At 40.6% G+C, this 25407-nt stretch overlaps 1 protein-coding gene and 2 long non-coding RNA genes across 3 annotated transcripts; 1 reads left to right on the top strand and 2 right to left on the bottom strand.

Moving 5' to 3' along the window:
• Positions 1–672: 672 nt before the first annotated feature.
• On the top strand, positions 673–5535 carry polr2m (RNA polymerase II subunit M). The gene is made up of 4 exons (XM_086183967.1): positions 673–1015; positions 2466–3053; positions 3179–3401; positions 4451–5535. The coding sequence occupies exons 1-4, from the start codon at positions 906–908 to the stop codon at positions 4592–4594; spliced, it is 1065 nt and encodes a 354-aa protein (XP_086040093.1). The 5' UTR covers positions 673–905; the 3' UTR covers positions 4595–5535.
• Positions 3796–20584, bottom strand: LOC147269387 (uncharacterized). The gene is made up of 4 exons (XR_015109940.1): positions 20551–20584; positions 15068–15145; positions 14760–14926; positions 3796–5121 (listed from the first exon to the last, which is right to left on the bottom strand). It is a non-coding gene; the product is annotated as an uncharacterized LOC147269387 (long non-coding RNA).
• A 2030-nt stretch (positions 20585–22614) lies between these two features.
• LOC147269386 (uncharacterized) lies at positions 22615–24931 on the bottom strand. Its single transcript, XR_015111437.1, has 3 exons — positions 24699–24931; positions 23472–23675; positions 22615–23306 (listed from the first exon to the last, which is right to left on the bottom strand). It is a non-coding gene; the product is annotated as an uncharacterized LOC147269386 (long non-coding RNA).
• Between the last annotated feature and the right edge of the window lie 476 nt (positions 24932–25407).

Below are 25407 nucleotides of genomic sequence, written 5' to 3'. Positions count from 1 at the left end.
GATTGGATATCGCAAATGTTACAGTGGAAATTAACTTTAGGTAATGAAGTACAAATATTGTTTATTGTTTATGAAATGGATCCCATTAGCTGTGGGCGGCATGGTTCAGGGGTAGAGTGGCCGTCTAGCAACCGAAGGGTTGCTGGTTTGATCCTCGACCCCGGTGACCATGTCGAAGTGTCCTTGAGCAAGATACTGAACCCGTAATTGCTCCTGATGGGTAGGTTGGTTCCTTGCATGGTTGCCTCCACCATCAGTGTGTGAGTGTGTGTGTGAATGGGTGAATGAGATGACACTGTAAAGCGCTTTGAGTGCCGCTAAGGTAGAAAAGCGCTATATAAAATTGAGTCCATTTACCATTAGCTGCCACCACTGGCAACTGCTTTCTGGGGTCAAGAAAGGATGCTAAGCATAACTGTCGTTGTTTAAAACATTGTGCATAAAAAATGAAGAAGAAGAAGAAGAACAACAACAACAACAAGAAGAACAAGAAGAAGAAGCAGCAGGAGCAGCAGCAACTAAGGTCCCAGTTTTGTGTTTTTGAACTGTTTAGTTGGTCTTGATACCTGCAGAGGGCAGCAGGCCGCTTTCACTCGCTGCGAATTGCAATGTTCTACCTTAACCGCGAGAGGGCGTTAAAACTACACCGCGTGTGCTTCTTTCAGAAGAAGAAGAAGAAGAAGAAGAGGAAACGATGAAGAAGAAGACTCCCTCCACTTTGAAATGTTGTTTTCAGTGTATTGAGGATGTGTACAGTACCTGTGGTTTATGAAGCTTCACAACCACAAAAAGAAGCCCATTAAACGACTCCTTAAATACGAAGGTGCTGGATTTATAATGAATGTTAAACCGAGTGGTTCAGTTAGCTCCTGCTGTTTGTAGCGAGCTGTCGTTAGCTAGCGGTGATGTCCTCGTCGTGGACGGAGCGCCAGGGACAGGTGGGAGATCTGAGGAGCCAAAGCAAAGAAGAACTCCAGGAACTGCTGCTCCGACAGAACAAGATTCTGTCTAACAAGTGAGTAATGTTCATTATAGTCATACATGATTCCAGGCAGTGATAGAGCAAGTATGAAACCAGGAAACATGCTCGACGCACTCAAAATGCTGAATGCTGGGAGATACACCTGCAATTGTGACACTGGTACATTTGATCATGAACTGTCATCAGACTAATATTAAATGATTAATTAATATTCGTGCAGGGTTTAGGTGTTGTTGCTGTTAGTTGAGCACAAGCTAGTTTGTTCATTTTTCTGTGGCCTGAAGGTTTCGCCTTCTACTGATTATGCCCTCCTGTGTAATTTATTAATGCTGGTATTCGTATTGGGTTTCTTAAACTGCCCAGTAGTGTAATTTATAACTCAACTAGGATCCAACTACAATAGGATTTTTTAGGGCCAATATCTGTATTAGGGATCAATATCGATTGGACAGTCAAAAATGTATATTTAAGTTTTTTTTTTTCCAATTATCCCTCGAAGGTGCGTGTTTTTTTTTTTTAACATATATGATATAACTGATCCAGATATAGAGGGGAGGAAGGATAAAATTCTAGAATCAGCGCTTAAAGGACAATATCTACATGCTAACAGCACCATTTCTGTGATATTAATGTAAGAAATTCTGAAACTTGTTTGAGGCTTCAGACAAAAGTCATATTTTACAAGATCTGTATGTGTTGTTTATGATGCAATTTTCATTTTGAATCTAAGTATACATTTATCTATAAGTTATAGTGGCAAAGAATTATAGATGGCAGCAAAATCAAAGTATAGTTACCTCAATTTAAGTTTTTCAATACTGTACTTGAGTAAATGTCATGGCCAACGTTAAAAAAAATCAATCATTTATCTTATTAAAGTTACTAATTTCCCACAATATTGAATATTTCATGGTGAAAACAACTTTTTTCCTGCTTCTGCACTTCAAAAGGATTATAATACTACATTTGTAGCACGATGACCATTTATTATGACATGTTGGTCCCACAATTCTAATTATGTATTGTATTTTACCTGTAATGCCCCTTTCATTTGACAAAAATCTCAATGTGCTGCAGAGGGACACAAAACATGAGTTTAAAAGAAGAATAAAACGGCTAATAAAGAAAACAGTCACAACACAATGAGATGAGCTCTCAAGGCTTAACTAAAATAAAATCAATAAAATGTGAATATTAACATCACCATCCATTCCAGTTTAAAAAGTGGCTAATGTTTGTGTTTTTTTGTGTGATATAAGCAAACAAACCTGTCAGAATGAATTAAATCAACATTTATGATCATACAGTGTCACCACATGTCAGCACAGTCAGAATAACCTTCGCCCCTCACGCAGACTTCCAGAGGGGCAAAAATGAAAATGTTCTTGAAGTTCGTGTAGAGACTCTTTATGCTGTTATTGTCACCTATTTGTATTTGGAATGATGGTTTTCAACCTCTCTGATGTGTTTTTGTTGTTTGCAGGAGGTTATTGCAGACTCTTCCTGACAAAGGGAAAAAGATAAGAGAATTTGCTGAGAGGGTGCAGCGTGCCATTGAACACCGCGATGAAGAGGAGAGGAAACGGGGCTCAGTGTCCGCTGCCAGGATGGAGTTACAGTCCAAATACCAGCAAGCTTTCACTGTGCAACAATGTGCCATCCAGGATGCTCCAGCTTCCACGCAAACTGAGGACACTGTAGGCGGTGTGGTTCAGGAGAAGGAGACCTCACCTGTTTTGGTCCATTTGCAGGAAAACCCCACTTCAGAGCAGCGAGACCAGTTGGTCCACAGAGCGGCAGCTGTTGAAACCATGGATACAGCCACTGCTGGGGCCTCTTTGGACTTGCTCGGGACAAAAGAGGGTGACCTTGCTGAGGTCTTGGACAGGCTTAGAGTCTCTGAACCTGCTAGCACTGGTGTCAGTAACGAGACCAAAGACCCATTTAAGAGCACGCCAAGAGACAATTACTTTCTCAGGAAGCAGATACCAAATAAGCCTCACTATGTGACTGTCCTGGAGAGAACAGAGAAGGCCGCAGCCTCCTCAAAACAAAAATTCAAACCAAATCAGTGAGTGGGCTGTTTGATGGTTACAAGTTGAACCAGTCCAATAATTTTGATTTCATTCAGTAACGTGGTTTTGCCAGCTCTGATTAATTATATGATTAGAAGTAAAATCAGTTGTGTGTTTCCAGAATGTCACACAGGAGCAAGAACTCTTCACCAGGATCCTCATCACCCAACTGGTCATCCGAAGGCTCGTCACCGCTCTCCGCTCAGGCCAGGAAGGAGCAGGACAGGAAACACCTGGATGACATCACTGCAGCAAAGCTCCCTCCCCTCCACCATACCCCGGCTCAGCTTCTGTCTCTGCAAGAATCAGCTGCCCTCCTGAGGGAGCAAACCAAGAAACAGCAGGTAAGTGCAGAAATTCATCTAGGGTGTAGACGCAGTCTCTCACTTAATTCGGAGGGATTTTTCTCCCTAAGATTTGAGATCACGATTCTTATTTTTTCAAACCAGAACATTTATTTCACTCTTTAAAATACACATCTGAGATGTGTGCTAAGTAGACTGGGCTTGGCATGACTTGCGCTGTTTACACGTAACATACCAACATATTACCTCTTATTTTGTCATTCCATATTTGTCCTTATACCTTTGGGAACTAGAAAGGTATGAAAAGCTGCTGTTATTTAGGTTTGTGCTCTGGTGGCTTGCATTTCACTAGAGTTTGCTAGTGATTTTACTATGATGCTAAAACATGATATACAGAAAAAAAACACAAATACATACATTAAATATACCTGGTCCTGTCTGGTATCTTTAATTGTTCATTTGAATTTGACCCGGCAGCAGAGTGACACATTGATCGTCTCTGGATGACTGAAATTGAACACCAAAGTCTCATGTTACTGTACACTGATGCTGTCTTAGGTCACAATGTTTGAATAACAAGCACTTGGAAACACAAACAGTAATGTAATGAAAAAACACCTAAATAAAATAAATGTCATTAGATAAAATTCATGTAAAGGCTTAAGTGATATTTCATGAAAGGAACTTGGGATTCAATTTCAGGACTTAGGGGAAAAAAAGTGTTGAGCATCCCTGTCATAAACCAGGTTAAATAAACCCTGTTCTATATATAACCTAAAAAGTTTATTTAAGTATAAATGCTCATAATGACTCCAGTAAGCATGACTAGCTCCGTTCTGGCAAGTCCTGACCAGCTTCCTCTAGAGGGCAGCATTGAGCCTGCACGGAGGCTGACTTTCATCCAGAGTGTTGGCGGTCCAGCCAACTGTCAGGCAGTGTTCTGTTGTGAAGCCTGTAAAGCTTATTACCAGTTCTGCTTTTGTTGATGGTTTAATGGTTACAGCTGGGCTTTTTTATCACAATGCTCTGGTTTTCTGTTTACAAGTCTATTCATTTCAGGTTTTTCTCTGTGTTGTGCTTAATGTCAGGAGTTGCAAGCCAAGCTGGCAGCCCAGAAACTGTCTGAGGGACTGAAGATCTCTATGGGGAGCTACCCTCCTGACGGTAGCCCCATGGCTGCCTACAGAGAGGTTCATGATGAGGGAGCCCAGCTCTCCTCAGAGGAGGACTGATCCTGGAAGGCCAGTGTCGGGGAAACCGGTGTGACCTTGGCCCTGAGGGAAATAGGCTTTCGACCTCGCAATCAGGGCCCATCAAGCAGGATTTTCAATCCAAGGGCAGGAATTCATCTGAGAGGAAAAGGGTCTTTGCATGGTGTGAAGGTTTAGTCGGTATCCCAGGCTCAGCTCAGGGCTTGATTGTCACTGGGTTCAAATCTGGCTCAGTTGTTTTCTGCATGGTTGCTGCCTGCTGCTGTGTACATCTCCAGGGAAATGTTTCTCATCAGATTGTTAGGACTCACGATGGTTTGGGCCTCTGAGAGTCTCGTGTGTTGAAATCCCTATTTTAGTGTGCTGACAATCACTGTGTATGCACTTGAGGTTCATCAGCACGACAAGGCTTGTTATGAACCCGCAGACAGTTGATTCCAGATAAATAAATCTGATTCTTCAAACTGTGTTTGTCGAAGGTCAGTTTAATCCAGGTTGGAAGTCGGAACTCATCAGCTCCCTCAAAGTGGATCATTCATCTCTTTGTGCTGGAAAATGAACAAAAAACTCGTCAGTGATCAGAGCAAAGCAATCATCTTTGAACAACTTTGGTATCGAACTCCACAAAAATCATGATCTCACCACGTTTTCATTTAAAATGTAAATAGTGACACACATTATGACATTTCTTGTGAATCATATCACAATTTGATTCTTTTATCAGTATCATTCAACCCTAACCTAACCCTAACCTCCAGTTTAACTACTAAACTTTTTCAGGATGTCAAGTTGCTGAGTCAGTGGTGAAGATTTGTTTCTGTGGTCCTGAAGCAGCAATAAATAACAAACACACCTGTAAAGACTCTTAAAGATTTTTATTTCAAACATTTAGAGTTTCTTTTCTCTCTTTCTCCCCTTTTCACAATTAGTACATTCTTATTATGAGGTCAGTAGCTCAGGTTCTGCCAAGGTAATGGAACACTGCTGATAGTTCATCTATGACCAGCTGCCCATCGCTCCACTCACAGGTACAGTATTAATTGGTGTAATATTCATTTTAAACTGAAGGCTGTGAAGAGAGTTTCTGTAATTGCCTCCGGTGTGCCAGCTGTAACCCGCCTGCTTTTACCTCCTTCACAAAATATGCAGTTCTGAAAGTAAATAAGCACGAGAGCTAGAGAATTGCCGTACGTATTCTTACAGTCTTTGTGCATCAGTGAGTTCTGGTCCTACTGTCTATACGTGATCTCTGATAACATGATCATAACATGAACTCATCACAAACCTATGATGAGCTTAATATCTGTCTTAAATACCATAAAGATAAGCAATACGGGGAAGAGATTAGTGTTTAGAAATGTGTCAGCGAGCTGCAGACAGAAAGTGATTAGACATCCAAATGTAATCTCTGATAGTCAAACATGTGATAACATGATGTGTAACACTCATTCAACATGAGAGGAACACTGAACCTGAATGTAACCGCAGCTTTGAGCCGGTATTTAACTCTGAGATTAAAATAACTGGTTCAAAATGACTTTTTTTTGCCATAAGGCAAACTCTTCCTGTAAACTTGGTATTTTTAACATAAGTGGGGTTTAGATCTTGACATTTTCCCTCTTTAGCTTCCACCATGCAAAAATATTTAGGATCCTGAGAAAAAGTTTGATCTCATTTCGGTGACTTAAAGTTGATTAAATTCTCTGTAAGCTGTGGTCAGCTGAAGGCACCGCTCTCCTAAAATCCTGTGAGATGTTATCAAGCAGGGATCTGTGACACACTTGATAACGTTAATCCAGGCAGTAGTGAAATATTGAAGCTTGAAGGGCCGAGACATCTGGACTGCATTTGGATCATGTTGTTGCTGGCAATGGCAGGCGATGATGGGACGGCAACAGGCTAATGCAACATGGCAAATACCATTTCTCAGCTTCACTAATATGTGGTAGATAAGATGTGTGCTTCAGCATCTTTCCCATTGCCCCCCCCCCCCCCCCCCCTCCAGTGTAGGACCGCAGGCACTGCTTGATTTAAATTAGTGGATTTAAATGAGGAAGACATTAGGCGTGTTTTGGTATGGAATGAGTGTGGGTTCATGCAGGTCACAGCCTGGTGGTGCTAGATGCTCCCTGATAACCTTTAGTGATTGTGGGAGAGGATTTAGAACAAAAAAAAGAGAGAGAAAAGAACACCACATGATTGCTGTGTATTTAGACACTGTATCTGATGGGCTCCAGAGTGGCCCTGTGGTGACGTCCAATAACAAGTACATGAGCACACTCCTCAGAGGATCCTCATCGTGCTGGGATTAATTACAGCCTACCTTGCTTACATACATTCAGAGACTGTTCCCAATTATGGGGCACATTTTTTTGCTGTAGCTTTCCTCTGTGGTATCTGGCGTCAAACCTGACTCCCAAGTATGTTGTTGAGGTGGAACCATGCACACTTTCTGTAGTCAAAGCTTTTACATTGTCCACTGATGAGGTTGTTTATACTTCTACTTGAATCCCAGACCCCTTGTCTCAGATTAATAAACTCCCCGTGAAGTAGTCTGCAAGTGATTTGCTCAAACTCTTGAGTCCGAAATTACACGTCTCGCGGGAATAGAAATAATTTGCTGTTTGGGAGGGGAAACTGGAATGTGATTTCAAAACTGCCTCTTCAAAGCCCAGTCAGCTCCATCTTAAATTAGATATACAGTATGATGTATCGACTGGCATTAAACACAAGTTGGGCCCTCAGCAGAATGATTGGATTATATCTGCCAGGTTACAACGTCTGAGGTCATGGTTTTCCACTCTCACTGAAGTTTTTGTCATATTTTTTCAGGGCACATGAAGAGATTAAATAATGCACCACACAGCAACTTTCTGCTGATACGGTTACAGCCTACCTCCTCATCCCAATTAGAACCAGCTCTCCCTGCTCTTGATTGCACAAAGAACGAGTCAAGCGGAACATTTTTTTTTATTTCCCTGCAGAATCTCTCAACTATCTTGTGAATGAATCTTTCGCTTCATGGTGGATGTCTGCAAAGAATCTGGAAGACAATGCTTTTCATTTCCCTGAGTTGTGAACAAATTTGCAAATGAGAAACTAACAACTGTGGTTGAAGGCTCCAGTTATCTCACTCTGTAATGTGTGTGAGAGGAAGCTACATAGTTGATGTCATGACTGCAGACTGCTGGAGGAAGCATGATATGTAGCTGAGACATGCGTAAGAATCCTGCAGCTGTCTCACTATGAATGTAGATAGGAACATTTATTCCCTGACTGGCGGGTGAATCTACTGGAAAAACAGACAGAGGTGTCTGGAACCGAGTGCCGGTTGTAAAACAAAGTCATGGGAATGATTTAATGCATTTTTACATTCTTAAGATTGTTTTCTTTTTACATTCACCAGATATGGCTAGTCAGAGTAGGAACGGAGCACGTTATTTCTTACAACTGTGAAAAAGTTTGCTCACACACTGGCACTGGAGCATATTCTAATAAAACCATGGTCTCCTCACTGGAGCCTGAACTGTACCAGCTGTTTCACAAAGATTTTGTTACATTTTGGTATTAATTCTAAATCCACATGTGCCAGATTTGAAAGATCTTTGCTGTATTCATTTATTCAGCCAACTTACACCAGGATTCATTCAACAAACTCATAATTGTTTCAGTTCCTCAAGCCTCAGCTTCTCCGTGAGCACAGTGAGAAGCTGTGTGGCCTCTGGCAGCTGTATCCAATGTGTGTTTTTGTCTTTACACATGGTAAACTGTCGAGTGTGAAAATCTCAGTAGCCCTGCCTTATTTCACACTTTGAAATGTTCAAAAGCCCAAACAACAGCAGCCTTTCATCCTCCTCGCAGGTCTTTTTTTCATCTCCATCCATTTACACTGGAACTGACATAATAGGTGTGATCAATAATCAGCTCTTTCACTTGTCTGTTTTCAGGAAGAGAACATGTGCTTCCAATAATGTATATGCCCTGTTATTTTATTACGAGACAAATTCTTGGTCCCATTTCTTCATCAGTAAAATGACTCCTCCAATAGTCAAGTCACTAGTCTTAATCCAAGTCTAGTAAATCAGTCTGAGAACGTAAGAATGCCAAAACACGAGGTGTTTCCTTTTCCTTGGACCAATGTTTACAGTTCAAAAGCCATAAAATGGACCACAAATGGAAAAGGCATGGTATAGCTGTGATGAGTTATCCTTGTGGAGTCACTCTTGCAGCAGATGGACAACATGTTTATTTAAACTCTGGTAGTATTGCTAGTTGAACACTGGGTGGCAGTAGTGCATCTTTGTTCTCAATCTCCGCAGCCTGCGATTACGCTCTCTTGTCCAGTTCTCATGCAAAAACTCAGTTGTTTTTTGAAATACGTAATGTCATCAAACTATCTCCTGTGAATCTTTTCACTGGTTCATTCTTCATCTTATAGCTTTAGAAGTGTTAGGACCTCGGTTGTTGGAAGCCAGAGTCACCATCTCAAGGATCAACAGCTGTCAGCAGTTATTTGCGACTGAGATCTTAAGTTACAGTTTGATTCCAGATAGTAAATCTGTTTCAAAGGTGTGGCACGTCTCAGCTGAGGCCCCGGCCCCGCACCTGGCCGCTCAGCCCAGATAACAGCAGACAGGACTTCCATCTCTTTGGGTACGATGAGAGATTGTAAGCTCTACATACATCTGTGCTTGAAATAACTCCCACAATGTCTGCTTGGAAAGCTTTGCATAACAATCCTGAGGCACTAGAAAGAAAAGGCGGGGAGAGAGAGAGAGAGAGAGAGTGTAGGAAAAGGAGGGGTAAAATAGGTTGGGGCCCGTGATGCATTTTGTGGGCCAAGAAGCTGCCAGCATCCCAGCCGCTCCATGTCTGGCCTGGCATAGCATTAAGCAGGCTGTTTTGGGGCCTGTCAAAAGCTCATCACGGCAAGGAAGCCATCTCTGTGGGGATGCTGCGGGGTTGCCAGGGCACGGCAGGGGGGAGAAACCAGAGACCCTGCCCAGCAGCTTGGTCATAATGAGGAGGAAAATTCTTATTATTGTATGCCCATTAAGGTTACAACAACAATGCACATTTGTCCATGTTTTTGTTGTCATATTTTCAAGCTCTTTTATACTTCACGTAGTCCTTGTTTGCTTCTATGGTCTTGTATTTGGTGAAATTTGAGCACCTTATTTTTCATAGTTGAATTATGTTTATTCTCATGAATTTCTCAGGGAAAAAAAGTTTTACTTTACTACCTGACACACTGTTAATGATCTCAGTCTATTGTGTCCAACATCATAAGAGGGATTAAAAGAATCGGGGTAATGTCATATATGGTAATCAAGGAGTAAACCAGTGTGTTAAGGAATAATTTCTTGGCCTTCTTTATTTGTGACATCAATCTAAAACTCTCCAGGAACAAGGGCGGACCAAAAACAACATGACATCGCTTTCATTACTGCCTGGGTGAAAACTTTCCCCCTTGATTTAAGAACATCCCAGAAGTGTATATTCAGCTAATCGGAGACGGAATCCTGCCAGATCTTACACATTTTACTTAAGAGTGCTATTAAAGCATAAAATATAGCACTAAATACCAAATCCTTCATTGTGTTGCAGGTGTGAGAGGAATATGTGTGGATGCTGGAAATAAAATTGAAGGATGTTTCATTTCTAATGCCAAGCAAAGTCTCACAGCTCTGGTGAGTCAGTGAAATCGCAGTAATTCCTATTTGTTTGTAATACTGCATTCATGAAGTGTGCTGGACGTCGAGGTTGGCTGTGGGCTTTGTGTCTTAACAACAATAGTAAAACGGTCCTGTAAAATAAAGCAGAAATCCTCTTCAGTCCAACAATTATGGGGCCTCTATATGGAGTAGTTGGCTGGTTTATGTGCTGCAATGTTGCGACCATTCCAAGCCCTGAGGCCAGGTGTTTTTGATTGCACTGTAGCACGTTGGAGTACAAGACTGTGCAGCAGCGAGCCTCCGACCCCACAGGATGGCTGGGTAGGAGCAGGGTAGACCAGAAGAGACTGGGTGGGAGCGGGAGGCCCAGAGTGGTTTTTTTTTTTCCTTATTTATTAATGTCTAGTTTTCTTTGGGAGACGTGAGAAGAATTTTGCACTGTGTCAATATATTCCATTTCAAAGAGTCCTGACAACATCGGGTTGGAGGCAGAATTGAAATGATGGGCACAACCATGACTTAGTTTGTGTTATATTCAAATAAAACCTGCAAATTCTCAGTTTGACTGTCCCCCGCCCTTCTGTGTATGCTGCTCATGAGTCATTGCATCAGCTCTGATTTATTATGTGGTTGACATCCTCTTAATATTCATAAAAAGTGAAAATATAATGTTTATCTATGGCGAGAGAACAAAATACTGTCGCCCTCTGGTGGTTGTGTTCTTATGTCCTAGATTTTAATATTATGTACTAAAAAAAAAAGAGAGAAATTGTGCAGAATTTTATTGTTAAAACATTTAAACTATATCCCTGTGTGTTATGATAACATTTTACTCATAAACCTTTACCAGAAATGTTTGTAACACAAATGGTGAGACAACGAAAATGTAGGCTGCAAACAAACGCCCTGTTTTATGATAATATTTAAACATCTGAGTTTGAAATGAGTCCACCAGAGAGCTCACTAACGTATGTAAAAAGTTTAAAATTGTGCAGACCATAAAACCAAAATAATGATTTGAAAGAGCATAAAACACTGTCAAAATAACAAATATTCACATGGAACAGATTACAGATCAAAAACAATCAAGCGACTATAAGAATAATTATTGATGCGTTAACATGAATGTAAGTATTATGAATTTCAGATGAGCTCCTTGTCACTTGATCAAGGTAGCAGTTGATTAGCGACGATTAGCTTCACATCTGTTTGATTAAGTTTTTGGATGAGACGGAGAGGACTTCTGGCTACAGGAAGGACGTTCTGTGTTTTCTTTAACTCCTCAGCTCAATTGAAAGTGACGTGCACTTTGATCTCGATGACGCTGTCACTTCACATCACAAGTTCTCACAGTGTAGAGACAAGAGCACAATGGGTGGAGCGCCCAGTTAGAAAATAAAAAGTGAAATACTTTCACATAACACACATATGCCTATGATACAATCCAAAACAACTAGATAACATTTACAGACGATGACGGCATAAAATAATGAATTTCTATTGACAAACTAAATTCATAAAGGAGGTTTTTCTTCCTGTTGCTCTTTCGTCTCTGTCAGCAGAAAACATAACATTTAGAAGAAGGCCATGACCAATGAAGAATGTATCACACTCTGGCAAACATTTACAGGCTGCAGATGGTCCTGGTTGACTTGTGTATACATCCTTTCCTCAGCCCCTACAGGTGCCACAGCACCGGCTAATAAAAAGCAGAGTGTGGAGGAGTCCTGGATGCAGGAGGAGGAGGTGGTGGAGGTGGGAGAAGAGGAGGAGGAGGAGAAGGAGGCAGTGGAGGAGTGAACAAGGCTGTGCTTCCCAGTGACATGTTTTACAAGCTGCACCATGAGCTTCTTTAAGCAGGTGCTGCTGCTCAGAGCCTGGCTGAAGCATTTATGAAAAATAATAAAAATAATGTCTCTGGTTTCAGGTCTGTGAACAATAACCCCAAAAATCATGTCAAGTGAAGATGATGAAACCAGATGAGAGTGTGGATTATAAATAGTGAGGTGATAAAAAGAGAAAAGAAATCATTGAATCCTGCATCCAAATAGCCTCTGAATTAATCTTTCATTGCAAGACAGGATGATTTTTGAGTTTCCAGCAGACAGGATCTTATTACAGTTACTGCTTTTTCCCAGCAGGCGTCAAATACAAAAGCGCAAACAGTCATGGGAAAGGCAGTAAATTTTTAGCGCTGTTGAATTTGCAAGGTATTGCTCTCAGGCCTATATGATGTTTTTCAAATGTTAACCATAAATATGAAGTCATGATTAACTGCTGCTAAACAGGTGCTCCTCTCTGCTGTTGAACATGGAGGTTGAGAAGTGAGGACTGTGGTCTTATTTTTGGTCGTTGTGTTTTTTTTTGTTTTTTTTCTTAACGTGTGACACTGAGGGATAGGCAGTAAATGTACCGTGATTCATCTGTGTTCATAGAGTGAGACTGCTTTTAAGTTAAAGCCCTTTTCATGTGGTCTTCCTTGATTTTGTTCGTCTTGCGCGCCTCACACACTGGTCATAAACATGCCGTGGGAATCATTTAATAAAACAGGGAATTCAAATCCCTCACTATACCCAAACTGCTTCATTAAATACTTTAATGTAACTACGGCAAGGAGATGTAATGTAATCAATGGATTAAATGGAAAATAATGTCACTATTTCAGCTTGACAACAGAGGTGGTAAAAGTACACACATTCATTTTTCAAGTATAGAAAAACAGATACTTGGTACTGGTAAAAGTAGCAAAACTAATAATTAAAACGATTTCTTTAAAAAACAGTAAAGAGGTACAGGCTCTTAAGTGTAAAGTAGTTATTTGCCCCTTAATACAAACTCATCCGCCTCTTATTAAATGTTTTCATTGTTTTATCTGTTACACATCAAAACTAATGTAATAGACATGTTTGTAAAATGTCAGGAGAAGAAAGTCCAGTTATTTCTGTTAAAATTGTAGTCATGTAAATTACAGATACCCGAAAAATCTACCTAAGCAGATTGACAAAGTATTTTTGTGCTTCTCATCTCTGCATGAGCACAATGCTGCTAATGAGAGAGCAAACATTTGATCAAAGCAGTAACTATATCCTTTTAGTTTGTGGCGACTTTGCCGGCCCCTCTGGGCAAAATCAGTAATGTTTATCAGCCGATGGTCCTCGTGATTCATCGGCTGTGTGTGTCGTATTGTAAAGTTCTTGATCTGCCTGGTTTCAGGTTAAATTAATCAGAACTTATATTCCTTTATGACATGGCTACATAACCAACTGAAAATTCCCCCCTGGCTGCTTTCTCTAAAAATATGAGTAGATAGAGTAATGGTGTCTATACAACATCAATTGTGTATCCTGAGAGAAACTGCAGGCTCTTACAATCAAATTAGGCCTGTTGATTTTTCGCCCACAGCTCAACAGCCTCGAATAATACCTCATATTGGTTTGGACTGAAGGTAATCATCGCGGCCATGTTGGCCAAATGTGATAAAACCAGGGCACTTTAAGCACTCATTGTACGTCAAACGTGCCTGTGTGGTGAGGCTGGTACGTGCTTGGAACAACTACAGACTATATACAAGTGCTCCAACAACTCAGCAGGTCAGCAGATCTGGACAGTTTCATTTTACTGGCAGATCAAACTCTAATTCCCTCAACGAATCATTACACATCCCCGCTTCGCTTTGCTTTGTATCAATGAGCTTTTGAATGAAACATTCTTTCAAGGCTCATTGATTGAAAGTGATTACATGAGATCCCATATTGTAATCAAATTTAATTATGTGTTTTGGCAAGAAAATGGCATTTAAAGCCTCAAGTTACAGAATAGGATATTGGAAATGATGTGGCACACACAGCCAGAGATGTGGACTTCAGTGCTAGTGACTTGAACTTGATTGGACTCTAGTCAAAGTTCATTTCAATTGTGAATTGACCTGATAGAAAATACATGACTTGAGATTCAACTTGGACTTAAAAGATAAAGACCCACACTTGTTCAGTTTAAATATTTAGGCAAGTTAAGTCCAAAGTTTCTCTTTGGCAAGTCGAGTTATAAGTCCTTTTGTCACTCGTATACCACGATACATTCCAGCTAAGTAAAGTCCTAAGAGGGGGGATAGGTCAAGACAAATCAAGTTCTTAATTTAGGCAAGTCAAGTCCAAAGTCATGTCCCAAGTCTATTTTTTGAGGGGGAAGGATCAAGCCAAACCCAGCCAACCCAACCCAAGTCAAGGTGAGGCCTTACTTAGGACAGGGACTTTACTTTAATCAGACAGAAAGAAAAAAATTCTTGGGACTTGATTTAGTTTAAGAACTCAGCTTGACTTCATTTAACTCAATTGCCTCGACTTCGTTTGACTTGCCCAAGAAAAACTGACCTGGGTCTTGAGTTGCCTTAACTGAGGATTCAACTTGACTGGGCCTGATACCTTGACTTGCCTTAAACCTTGATTAAGGGCTTGAGATGACTTGACTTGACTTACTAAAGAAAAATTACCAGTGACTTTCTTGATACTTACCTAATGACTTTGGACTTGCTTGAAGTCTGGACCAAGTCACATGTCTGCACTACATTAGTTTGAGTATTCAGTAACATTAATGATGGCTGCGTTCCCTCTCGAAGTTCTCTAGTGCCAGAGCTCGGCCATTGTACGTGTTGGCACACTGACATGGTTTTCTGGGCCACCTAAATGGAACCAAGCCATCATTAATGTTATTAGTTACAGCTGACAAGTCAAAGTGTCTGCAGTGAGAAAGATCTATATCAGTGGATGTGGTCATTTCCAGTTGGAGCTACATGCCCGCAATTGAGTCAGGAAGACTTTACCTCATAACAGATGAGTTTGTATCTCCATGGTGACAGTTCCCCTGTGATCTTGATCAAAACTGGCTTGTTGCTCATTCACTTCAGGACAGAAAAAGAGAGAGATTTATGCATTGAGTTGCTGTATAGCTCACTGTAATCCAAACAATTCTGTGGGACATAAAAACTTGGAGAAAAACTATATTTCAACTCAGATTTTATTTTCATAGCTCTTGCCTCTGACTGGACAGATAATGATAACAGTGTGCTCATACCAAAGTGACGTTGCCAAAAAAGTTCCGACAGAGTATCAGTCTTTGAGCAGTGGGATGATCACATCAATTGTACACGTCAATAGATTCGTTTTTTAGCTACTAGTGAATCCAAAAGAACACACACTCATAATGTCAACACATATATTCCCTCATAATTGGTCACACAGAAAAAAAGGAGTGATTTGTGAAGACTATCACTTTTCAAAGTGGAAGTTGATGGACAACAGACAGGCAGCATGTTCATTTTATGTTCCAAACAAATTTCGTCAGCAAGTTTTTGTTTTTTTTATAAACACCCCAGAGTTCATGCTTCTTAAAGCATCATAATCAAGTCCATGCTATTGAATTTCACATATACTGAACATCAGCAGATCCAAAAAAAAAGGAAATACGCATAAAAAGATAGATAAAGATTATTGATAGACATTACAAGGTGAAATACCACTTTAATAAAGTAGATTGGAACTTAATGAGTACAAGTACAATGGGGAACGTAATAGCCTCAATGTGATCCAGTAAGTTCTGATTAGTGTCTCCTGCTAGACTACACCAAACAATGTGGTCAGCAGGTTAGGATCAATAGGTGATCGTCCAGGTAGGATGGTGGTAACTGTGTGGTCTACCAACACAGGGGCCACTGCTGGTTCAGTTCTCCAAGTTAGGCATCTGTATAGACATCATAGGCTGTATCTGTGGGTGGGAAGCTGGATCAGACTATGTGTCTCCACACTAGCGCCCCCTCTGGTCAGTCTGGTGCTTGCTTTTAGGGAACGAGACCTAATAGCCTGGTGGGACCACCCGTATCTCACGAGCTCAACAGTTGAGCCCTGCGGGTACATGCATCCCTGTATTGATCCAATCAGAACAGTGGTCTAAATGCACTTCTGCCTAAAGTAAAATAAAAAGTAAAAGTAATGTGGTCCTGAGCGGCTCTTGTAGTTGATGATGCAACTGGTAAAACAGAGTGGCGTCTCTTAAAGCAACAAACGCTAATGTTAGAACAAACACAGCTGTGATTGCAGTTATTGCAGAAGTAGACTCAGTAACAGCAATTAAACAAGAACAGGAGTTTGGACCAATGCACTTTCTTGAGTGGAAAAGATGATTTCTTCCAACTGGATTTGGCATGTGATGAGGATCACGTGATTGGTTACACTGATTTGACAAAGTAGTTTGTCAAGGCAAAAATAATCAATATGAAACAGAGGGATCTATAAAAGCATTACCTGTCCAGAATGGGATCATGAACATGAAGGCAATATTTGAGGGATGAGAGGTTGGTTCTGCGAAGATAGGTACTATGGAGCACCAACCTCACATACTGATGACTGGTACTGATGTGCGGTCTGCACATTAACATATTCTGCTCATGTAATTATGCAAGTCTGGCTGCATCCTTCAATGATTGAGTTATGGGTAGAAGACCTTGTGAATATTATAATATGATACAGACACTGAGAAATGCTCTTTTTTATGGCAAAGTTGAAAATATGTTGTTTGCTGGGACAGGAGAAGCACTGAGAGATAGAAATAGAAGTAGAAAATCAAAAATGAGACCAAATCTTGAATAACTGGGTTATTTGTGCAGTAGCATTTTTTTGTCCAATTAATCTATCCAATACATTTAAATTAAAGAGCAAAAGGACTCTGGAACTGTACGTTGCTGACTTTATAGAGATGGTGCCATTTTTCTTGACCTAAGTTTGTTTAATGAGAACAATGTTGCTGTGCTATCATCAACAGGACTGATGGCTGAAATTGTTGACATTTTCAAAAAGGGTATTTAAAGAAACGCTTCTTGTTATCACTGACCTCCCCTAAGAGGAGGTGGACACTTTGACATACGCTGTATTGATATATTTTAGTTACGCTTGTTGATGTCAATCAGTACACCGGGCTCCATAATCACATAAAGACAGGACTGATACATTATACATTTACCCAGTGACTAGTATTTATTGGTTCCAGAAATCTGGCACAGGGTAAGACTGGTTCTCACACGCGAAGAAATATTAAAGTTTCATGTTCTTTACTGACATGAGAGCCTGAGATGGATGGAGAGAGCAAGGCTCGCCTTTTATTCCATACCTTAAAGTATTTCATACATCAGACGGTCAAAGCTCTGTGTACTGTGCTCACAACCCTTTAGGAGGTTCCTTCAGTCCAACCCTGCTATGGTACTACAAGCTCATCTCGCTCAACAAGAAAACAAATAGCAATAAATGACCTGGCAAAAGGAGAGAAGCAGCTGTGACTGTGTCTGTGGCCCAAAGTCCTTTGAGAGTATTCTTTAATCCCGACACCTGCAAGCCATTTCATCATGATTTACAGTGGGGAAAATGCAGGCCGGGGGCAGGGAGGCCACCAGAGGAACTGTTTTCACAACAAATGATGGGGAACACACTGTTGTTTCTTACAGGCCAGGCATTTGTAGTCTGTTGTTCACTAACATATGGATATCTTATTTGTCAATGGAAGCTTTCTCAGAAAATAAAAATGGAATCCTCAAGAGACTGTATGTATGCTTATTATAATCTACGGGTACTTACTGTTTTGATGTTTGAGACAGGAAAGAGACAAGGAGTGTGTGCGAGAGATCTCATGTGAGAGACAAATAGGCTGGAGGTTTGGGACAGGATATGGATCTCACAAGAATGATCATTAGCAGGATCTCTGTAGACCATATCTGCAACGTCATGTGTCTGAAAGTCACTCAGCTGCTCAGCCATCATGTCTCAATTTTATTTACATGCATTCCCCTTATCATGTCAATGGCTGTGTGTGAGGCTGGGAAATACTTGGGTGTTACTGTGTAATGTATATTAATATAGGCTAATAGAGGCTAATGCACACTGTTCACATTCGGTTTAAGGATTACGTTGATCTTTGCAAACACATTTTATAGTTTTAAATGGAAAATTGTAAAAGTCAGAGTTCAAAGGTCTTTCCTTCAAAAACAAAGGAGCTTGTGACAGAGTTGAGGATCTTGATATGGGGAAAGGTTTTTGGAACTTGGTAGCCAACTTGCATTGGTCCACGCTGGAGGGCTGTACCCGCTTCCCAGATGACAACCATGTGATGCTGAGCTGGAGGCGCCCCATTTGGGCATTACACAATGGGTGTGTACCAGACAAAAGACTGACAGTAACAACAACAAGTGAACACGACTTCATAGGCAGCCAGAGCTACAGTATGTTCTATCCAAAAGGCCCTGACTGAATGCTTGACCCCATTTTCAAAATATATAACGCCCCCTGTTATCCCTTGAAACCAACCCCAGATGCTTAATCTCATCTGTGCAAGACTCATTCCGAAATCTGGCACCTTCATTCACAATCTTAATTCACAGGAGTTAAGACATGGAGATGGATTACTTAATACCGCCTTGTGCTGTCTTTGGCTGATGGCAACAGTTGTAAGAATAACAGATACTTTCAGCCTGGTGACAAAGTCAGACACATGATGAGTTAAGTTAGCTGCAAATTTAGAGTTGTCATCAACATCTTTGCTGTATGCAGACGATGTGCTGCTATACCTTCCTCATGCATGGTTCGATTCCAGAGAGTTCAGGCATTTGTATCAGCAGAGTTAATAGTGAAATACACATATCAAGTGTAGCCCTTTAGATATCTGTTGATCATATGACTTTTTTGTGTAGCCTTGTCACCTACAGCTGAAGTTTCAGCAACAGCTGACTGTATATTCTGTTGTCCTTCAGTGACCCACTGAAGCATTTGATGTTTGAAAATCCGGAGGGTGTACCTGATCAGTCTGCCAACTCAAATGTTCAACACATGTCACACACAAGAAATAATTGCCACTTTTAATGTATAATGACATATTGCTGCCTGTCCATTTTATTGTGATAGGCAAATGATTTCAATAATTTGCTGTTTTTATATGTAGAATTTTATGAACACCAAAAATAAAGAGTTCCCTATAAAATCTTGAGTACTGGGCTGACATTCAAACACTCACAAATTTATTAGGCCTAAATGAAAAACATATTGCAAACACCAACCCTAACTGACAGCCGCAGGATGGATAGCTCTGATACTAAAATAAGCAAATGTGAAGTATTGATGAAAATGAACAGAGACACAAGACAGCAGGGACTGTAGTTTTCACAGGAGTGCACATGGTGACAAATTGCAGATTTGCTGGAGCCCATAAGTGTGTTTTGGAGGCTGTTCAAACATGTAACATTAATCCCAAATCCAGCGTGTTTTTATCCAAGTATTAAAAGCTCTGTAACAGGTTGTGTGACAATTTTTAGCTGACAGTTATTCAAATCAGCTTATAAATGCATGAAGTGTTAAGTGTTTATAGTAAAATGCTGATTGGGTTTAGTGTAATTTTAGTTATAGCAAGGCTGCAAAAAACAGGAAACAGGATTTCAACGCAACACTGAGGCTCAGATGGCGAGTTGGCACATCAGCGTGCCCTGCAGTTAATATTTTTTCACCACTCTTATCTTTCCATGCTATAAATTAGTGTTGTGCAAGTCAGAGCAACGAGCCGGTATCAGTAAACCCTAAAAATGGTTTCCTAACACAAAACACGCTCAGGACATTGGATATCTGTTTTGTGACATGGAGAGCTTTACCTTGCAAGTACCTGATAGCACTGAGGGTTCTTTAAAATCCATCAGCTGCCACATAAATCAACCAGAAAGAACCACAAAGTACACTTGAATCAACACAAAACCACTAAATTGAAAATGTGCACGACAAATTTCATATATTACATGATACTTTGTTTGAGACAATATGTGGTTGCTTGTATATCTTTTGCAATATACCATCTATTGTCTGACTTTTTTCATGCAACTTGCTGTAAACTTTCATGTGCGTCTTAATTGTTCTTTGGCTCAGAATGATGAAAAATGCATCATTTGTCATAATAAAGTGTTTCCACAATCGTTTGATGTTTTTTTTCTTTTCTTTCCTCTATTTTGAAGGGAAAATATGACTTCTGATCCCATTGTTTCAAATGACCGCATACAGCATGAGCTCATATATTTTTATATCATTGCCTTTTTAGGAGATTTTCTTAATTGTTTTGAACTGCAAAATTAAACCACAAGAACAAAATGATTAAAAACATACTAAAAAAAGGATACATAACTGTGAATGAATTAAATTTTCCTTTTCCTAAACTATGGTTTCCTCTAAAAGTTTATGAAGTCATTTTTTGTTTGAGCTAAAAAGTTCAAATTTAAATGTAACTTACCACTAGCTCTGCTTGTATTTCTGGTCTTTACTTACTTTTTCCTCCCTCTGTATGGATTTTGTATCGCCTCCCTCCCTCCCTCCCTACTCCCTTCCTCCCTACTCCCTTCCCAGAGATGACACTGTCATATTTCGAAACATCTCTCTTTCAGTTGGCACTGCTGTGCCTCCCTCTGTCTCCGTGTTTCTCTTTTGTTAAGGACCACACAGAGGGATGACATGTTGGAGGCACATCCAGGCTGGGTGGCCAGGCTGCAGGGAAGATGTGGGTGACAGGATCAGCCTTCAACAGACTATAGCAGTAATGCGTGTAGACAGTGTAAAACTAGTCTTTTGGAGATCCGTAGAAAGAGCAACGCTGGCAATTCTGAAAAAATGCACTCACAAAAAAAGAAGGAAAAAAGTTCTTTGGGAGCCTTGTTTTAGCTGCACCCTCATGCACTGCACTCCCATGCACTACTAATGTATTTAAACATCCTATAGGCAAAGAGGGTAACTTTACAAATTAATTCAAGATTTACAAATGAATAAAATCAACAGTGCCATGAAAACATTTCCAAGTGGATCTCAATCTTGCTGTTTCAGACTTTTTGAACTTTCAGAGGACAGTTGAAAATGAACAGATCATGTGGTGAGTTCTCAGATCTTTATTTAAAGTTTGAATAATTGTTTATCTATTTGTGACATGAAGCGATGAAACACAGTGACTCACTGGTGGACTCGCTTCTATGAAGTTCAAGGAGGACTGCAAATTAAGTTGTTTCTATGATGGTTACTAAAACTCTTTGGTTCCTGCAGAAAGTGGGCAAGCTCACACCCCCATGCCTGATAATCACCTTGTAGCATTTAGCACTTACTTAACAAAACAAATGGCCTGTAGATGTGTGTGTGTGTGTGTGTGTGTGTGTGTGTGTGTGTGTGTGTGTGTGTGTGTGTGTGTGTGTGTGTGTGTGTGATGCTGGACTTTGTCAAGGCTGAGAGGCTGCAGAGTAAGTAGATCAGAAGTGTCATCACTAATAGGCCCCTGGATCCCAGCGGTCTGACAGCTTCTACATTCTTGCTGCAGATGAAGAATGGTGCAACTGGTGATTGTTTATTTTGTCTCTCTATCTTGTCTTGTAAGCCCTTTTTAATGAGAATGTGCTGTTGCAGCTTAAGCTTCTTGTTAACTGCATTTTTAGCTATGAGAGAAAGATAAACATAGAGAATACACAGTTGCGCCACAGCTCTGGAAATATTGGAAGTGGGAAATCTCAAAGAATACATAAAACAACTTGATTAAAACTCAAGTTTAAAAATAAACCCAGTCTTATAGTCTCTACCCTGGACATTAAGTTGAAAAATATCCTTTCATATTTTTCTTAACAACCACAATGATAACCTGAGTCAAGAAAATCCCAAGTGTAAACAAATCAACACCCACACACCTCGTTTCTGACATATATTATGAACAGACAAAATATTTGCAGTTTCTAGTGAAACATCAGATAAGGTGGATGGAAATACGAGGCTGTTATGATGATAATAATGGGTAACAGCTTTATAATTTCAACGAAGCAAAATGCTAGTGTTTTTTTTCTGAAGAAAAGAAGCAGAGCACAGATTTGTTAGTTTGGGCAAACAACAGCCCATTAAACTCTATAGTTTATGTCAAAGTAGAATAAAGCATGTTAACTCATTCTATAGCAGGGAGACGGGAACATAAAGCTCATTCAAATGAATTTGCTCTAAGTACGCAGATGAAGACACAATCAGCTGTGTGTGTGTGTGTGTGTGTGTGTGTGTGTTTGTGTGTGTGTGTGTGTGTGTTTGTGTGTGTGTGTGTGTGTGTGTGTTTTCCTGGGCACCAGTGATGGTCAGGTGGTCCTCTGTGCTCTCAAATCAAGCGTCTCACCAGCCCACCAACCACCCCGATGCCATTGTGATACGCAGAAGCTGCATGACGGATGCGACAAAAGAGGAGACATTGATCTTCCAAGACAAGCTCTGCTCCCAGCACACTGTGCTGTGTGGTAAAGGAAGTGAGCTGATCCTCTTGAGCAGACCACAACTAAGCTTTGCCTTTTTTTTTAAACATTAGTAGCACTTAATCCACAGCTCTGGGAAGAAGGGAAACTCTAGAACAAAATAAATGTGTGTCTTTGTAAGACACTAGAAGAGTGTGGTAATAATCATTAATAAACACTATTAAATAAATCTCAGGCTTTTGCAAACTTGTGTTGCAAAATTGAGGAAAATGAATATCAAAGGTCAAATGTGATGTTTAGTCAATAGAGTGGATATGAATGGAATGCCCGTCCAGCTCCGAGCACTGACAGGTGTGGCATTTCTACTGTACCCTTGAGCATGGTATTTCAGCTCACTTATTACACATTCATTCAATTGCTCCAATAAAACAATCCAGCTGCATAAACAAGTTACAGAACGTGTGAAATCTAAAGCGGAGTGCATCTTTAATGCTCCCTGGATAACACTGTCTGCTGCAGAGGCCAATAAATCATTTTACTCTGATATTCAATGATTTAAGAGCTCACTATTTGTCACATTGTTAAGTGGCACCACGCTGGGCCAAGGTGTCACCTTCTTACGTGTCCATTATTGTGAAAGTTGGCTCACACCAAATGGCAGAATGGGAGGCCCCATCTGGGGTGGCGTGTTGAAGCAGTGACAGCAGTGATTCTGTGTTCAAGTCCCCGGCATTTACACCTGTGAGAGAGTCGGCCAGCTGTGCTCTCTTGTGGTGGCTTTAGGGATAGCCTGCAAAATATCAAGCCACTAAATTATACATTTATATATAGCTGCAAAAATGCAAAACCCTCTAGATGAAGTCAGAAGATGAATACGCGAGCCAGCATTTTTTTTTTTTTAAATGGAGAGGGGGTCTCATTGCTTCTCTCTGTGCTGCTCGATGTAATTACTCACTAAATAACCATCTCTCAGGGGTGGGCCTGCCTGCCATTCAGCAAAAGTCTGCTCAGTGTCCTCTCCCACTCTGAGGCCAATCCAACACGTACAGTGGCTTTCCTGCGTCTCCTAGGACAGCTCCGCCAGCCGCTAAATCAAGGCTGATTGCTGGAGACATTCCTCCACCAGTGATATTCACCTGATGTGAAGCAGACCTTTGTCCTGTGGAGGGAAACAAGAGGTGTCTCCTCATTGTTGCTCAAATGTCCTGAAACACCAGGGTAAAAGACACACTGATAACCTTGAATACACAAATAAACGGCACAATATAACCTTTGATATGCTGAATCCTCTCAGCGTCATTTGAGTTAATCCTCAGCTTTGTCCCGATGAAGCAGAACAAGCGCCCCTGCTAGCCAGTGGCCACAAAGACATGAATTATTTCAAAATGATTCTAATTAAAAGATTTCACCCCTGACAGAGGCTGTCTTGTTTACATAATATGTAAAGTTGTGTGCACACAGAAATCATCCCATCAGAGGCTAAAAAAAAAAAAAATCTTTATTTATGACCCCGACAGTGACACAAGAATAGGTTCAAGCCCTCCTCCATCTGTTTGCAATCCCAGCGTAATGCTATCATCACCTGTTTCCATGGTCCTGCTCACATCTGGCTTGCATTACACACACACACACACACACACACACACACACACACACACACACACACACACACACACACTTACACTGGGACACACACGTACGCACACATGCACATAGGGGGCTTTTTTTTCTTTCCACATTGTGCTTTACTTTAGTATTTGGCTCATATTTCTGAAATAGGCTACAACAACAAATTAAGATCTGAAACATGGAGGAAAAAACACTTTTACCGAGCAGCAATTTGCTTTAAATTTCAGAACCAGACTCCCTGGAGGTCTGAACATATTAAACACAGGAGTTTAAGCGCTCAATAGGGTTTATAGCAATGTAAAGCTAGTTTACTAAGATAATAAAGGCTCGGTTCTCAAAGCTGGCAAGGAACCACTCCAATTTGCTCCTTCTTTAATATATGTAATTGCACCTAAAGTTGCTACCTCTCTATCTATCTCTCTATCTATCTATCTATCTATCTATCTAGCTAGCTAGCTAGCTATTTAGCTAGCTAGCAAGCTATTTAGCTATCTATTCATCCAGCTATCTATCTATCTTTGCCATATGATACCTTCATAATAAAGACACACACCATCAGATATCACAGTAAGAACAATCTTGCCCAAGGAAATGTACTTCCTTGCCTCACAGCAGCCTGGAATTCATGTATCTGTGTATCCGTTCCATCTCTCCCATGGACACCAGCCGTGCAGCTGGTGCTTGCTGGAAACTGCAGTCAGCTTGTAGTCGTGAGGGATTTTTAACACAATTCTCCCATGTGCATTCAAGGAAACAGTAATGTCATGCAATCGGGGCCATGTTATCATTGTGTGGATCCTGGAGAGTGATGTCAGAGGAAAAAGGAAACTAGCTAACTCCCAAACCAAAAGAGCAGAGGTTAGAGGCAGGTTGGCAGAGAACCAGATTGGCTTAAAGACTTTCCATATTCTCTGTCCCTTTTCTCCTTTCCTTAAAAGCAACGTCGGTGTGGATGCAGCTTCCTTTGGCATATCTGGCTATGAGCTGTGATTTATCATAATGGAGTAGAGTTGCCATTTTGGGGTTAAAGAGAACAGCGTGTTGAAATGGAACAGCCTGGGAAATGGCTCTGCATTGATGGGAGATGCTGTTGTAAATGGATAGAACTGACAAACCAATTCATTCATTACATTAATGCGAGGTTTTCATCATCTGTAATGAAAACACGGCCTCATCCGTCATGTGAACGATCATTTTGTGTCTAGCTGATCTTCCTATTGTGTTACTGGTCTGGAAGGAGCTGAAGCTGACGTCAAAAGTAT

Source organism: Aulostomus chinensis, chromosome 2, assembly GCF_037954235.1.
Source record: "Aulostomus chinensis isolate RoL2024-O1b breed Wild chromosome 2, RoL_Achi_v1.0, whole genome shotgun sequence".
Classification (NCBI taxonomy): Eukaryota; Metazoa; Chordata; class Actinopteri; order Syngnathiformes; family Aulostomidae; genus Aulostomus; species Aulostomus chinensis.
The sequence above is the reverse complement of the archived record's forward strand: the minus strand, read 5'-3'. Positions and strand labels throughout refer to the sequence as shown.